This window comes from Cicer arietinum, unplaced genomic scaffold (assembly GCF_000331145.2).
Source record: "Cicer arietinum cultivar CDC Frontier isolate Library 1 unplaced genomic scaffold, Cicar.CDCFrontier_v2.0 Ca_scaffold_4067_v2.0, whole genome shotgun sequence".
NCBI lineage: Eukaryota > Viridiplantae > Streptophyta > Magnoliopsida > Fabales > Fabaceae > Cicer > Cicer arietinum.
The window spans coordinates 1-2,759 of record NW_027337716.1 but is presented as its reverse complement, the minus strand read 5'-3'; the positions used below and the strand labels follow the sequence as shown (position 1 = coordinate 2,759).

Here is a 2,759-nt window from a genome sequence, read left to right as displayed (position 1 = left end):
GTAAACTCTGGCATTATCACCTTGAATATTCTTTATGTCCCTAACAAGGCCACATGAACACTTATTTTATTTTATTTTATTCATTAAATTCAGTTCTTGCTTTTCTTCACTTTCGAGTTACATCCTAAAATAGTGTTTATAATTAATTAATAAGTGCATCAGAAGATATAATCGAGTGACGAATGAAATTCAGTGAAAAATAACTTCTTCATAAGAATTTGATTCTAAATTTTGACTAAATAATTTATGATTAGATTTTTCTATCTTCCATTTAATCTTCAATTATTAAACTCTAATTCCTTTAAAAAATTAAAGAATTAAAACAAAAAAACTGAATCTTCTCATCTATTAAATATACAATTCATTCCAACAAAAAAATAAAATATATCTTCACAACACTCGTCCAGTTATCTCTAAAAAATAAAATAAAAACACTCGTCCAACTAACCTCTGAGAGAACAATATCACCTAAATAAAATAATTACAAATTTTACTTATAAAATATTTTTTTATGTATTTTATGAAATAATAACATGATGATATTTGATTGGATTAAATAAGTTTTTAATCTCTATAAAATTATTATATTTCACTTTTAGTCTCTATAATTTTTATTCTGCACATTTTAGTTTTTAAATATATTATTGTTTTCAATTTTAATCCCTACAATATGGAGTAAAATTGAAAATTATGATATTTATATAAACTAAAAAATACGAATATTTTATGAAAACTGAAAGTAAAATTTAACAACTTTATATGAATTAAAAATTTATTGAACTATATTGATTAGATTAGATGTCTGAACTACATAAAAAGATTACATTCAATTTAAAATAATTATATGTGTTTGGTTTCAAAAGTTAGTATGCGTTGTTGTCTTTTATTGATTTTAATAAAGTTAAGTTGACAGTGAAATAGTTGTCGAATATGTAATCAAAAGACAAGACACCAATGGTTTGACAATCCAACTAATTTATCTCCTTTTTGGGCCTCACTTGTTGTTTTTATGTGAATACTGAATATTTGCCACTTCAATCTAATCCAATATGAAAGACCCATCACCCCCTAAACTATTTTATTTATTTAGTTTTAGTTTATAACAAAATTTTGGTGAGTAGGGTCAGAGAAAATTATTTTATTTTATTAAAAATTGTGTGTGCTTGTATTTTTTATTGTTAAAAAAATTGTTAAATCCCTAAAAAGAAAAAATAAACTTTTTTTTTTCAGGTGGAATGGCCCATAGATGTATCATATACAAAAGATGATTATTTCATGAGATGGAAATACCCAAGTTACAATTTCACAATGGCTTTTTTCTGGTCACCTTTTCTTGTAAAAGCAAAACGAGAAAATTCAGATGGTCCAACTCACACTCGTCTCTACAATATTCACCTTGATGAATTTGATCATAAATGGACATCACAAGTTGAAGGTTTTGACTATGTCATTATAAATGGAGGACATTGGTTCTTCAAACCAATGGTATTCTTTGAAAAAGGAAAAATTGTTGGATGTCATTATTGCCTCTTAAAAAATGTCACCGACTTAACAATGTATTATGGTTATAGAAAGGCTTTTAAAACAGCATTACAAGCCTTAAATAGTTTAGAAAATTATAAGGGCGTTACATTTTTAAGGACATTTGCACCATCACATTTTGAGAATGGGTTATGGAATGAAGGTGGAAATTGTTTGAGGACTAAACCATTTAAGAGTAGTGAAACAAGATTAGAGAGCACTAATATGGAATTATATATGATTCAATTGGAGGAATATAAAATTGCTCAAAAGAAGGCCAAAAAGAATGGTTCGAAGAAATTTACGTTGTTTGATACTACACAAGCTATGTTATTGAGATCAGATGGACATCCAAGCAGATATGGACATTTGCCAAGTGAAAATGTTACATTATATAATGATTGTGTTCATTGGTGTTTGCCAGGACCTATAGACACATGGAACGATTTCTTACTTGAAATGTTAAAAATAGAGCGTGTGAAATTTTAGGGGGAGAAAGGAAACCTCAAATAGTTTGATAATTAGATAAAGTATAAATTTATTGTATAATCTATCATTGTTGTCAATTTTTTATTTTATTTTGTAGAGATCAATTTTATTGTTTTATAATAAAATTGATTATTCTTAATAGTTAGGAAAACAAAAATTGAATCTTTTGTATTGTAGAATATGTTATATTATATGGGCTCTTTGTTTTTTGTGGTAGCAAGACATTAAACGTGTGGTAAGTTCAAAGTTTGTTTGTAGCTTCTAAAAATTCATACCATTTTTTATTGGAACGTGGTGCGAAAGTGTTGCTAAACATATTGCCTTGTGCAATTTGAGCCATTATACACAGCCTCAAAATCCTTATATGCTAGTTAAATTTTAATTTTTTCGAAATAAAACTTAAATTGTTCAATAAAAATTGTGATTTTTATTGGTTTACCTATCACGCATTTGTTTAGCTTTCATGGAATCACAATGAATTTTCACGTTGATACATAAGCTTAATTTTGTAGCTTTGACTTTTTCATGTTAAATTTAAATTTACTTTGAGATGTGATATTTAGTGGTTAAATGCAGAATTCACTACGCCAAAAACTGCATTTTACAGCGCTTGCTAAACACAAGCGTTGTTGTAATTATATTTTAAAAATAACGGAGTCTTTTACAGCGCTTTTGTTCACAAGCGTTGTAAAACAAGCGCTGTTGTAGGTCATATAACGTTTGCGCATAACGTTATAAGGCGTTTACAG

General features: G+C 27.2%; 1 protein-coding gene across 1 annotated transcript; it reads left to right on the top strand.

The window, feature by feature from the left end:
* The first annotated feature begins 852 nt into the window (after window positions 1-852).
* LOC101496429 (protein trichome birefringence-like 19) lies at window positions 853-2,232 on the top strand. Its single transcript, XM_012712405.3, has one exon. The coding sequence runs from the start codon at window positions 1,276-1,278 to the stop codon at window positions 2,008-2,010; it is 735 nt and encodes a 244-aa protein (XP_012567859.2). The 5' UTR covers window positions 853-1,275; the 3' UTR covers window positions 2,011-2,232.
* Window positions 2,233-2,759: the final 527 nt, after the last annotated feature.

Bases quoted from the DNA above. Each gene is read 5' to 3' on its own strand.
- LOC101496429 (XM_012712405.3), top strand. From the start codon at position 1,276: ATGAGATGGAAATACCCAAGTTACAATTTCACAATGGCTTTTTTCTGG.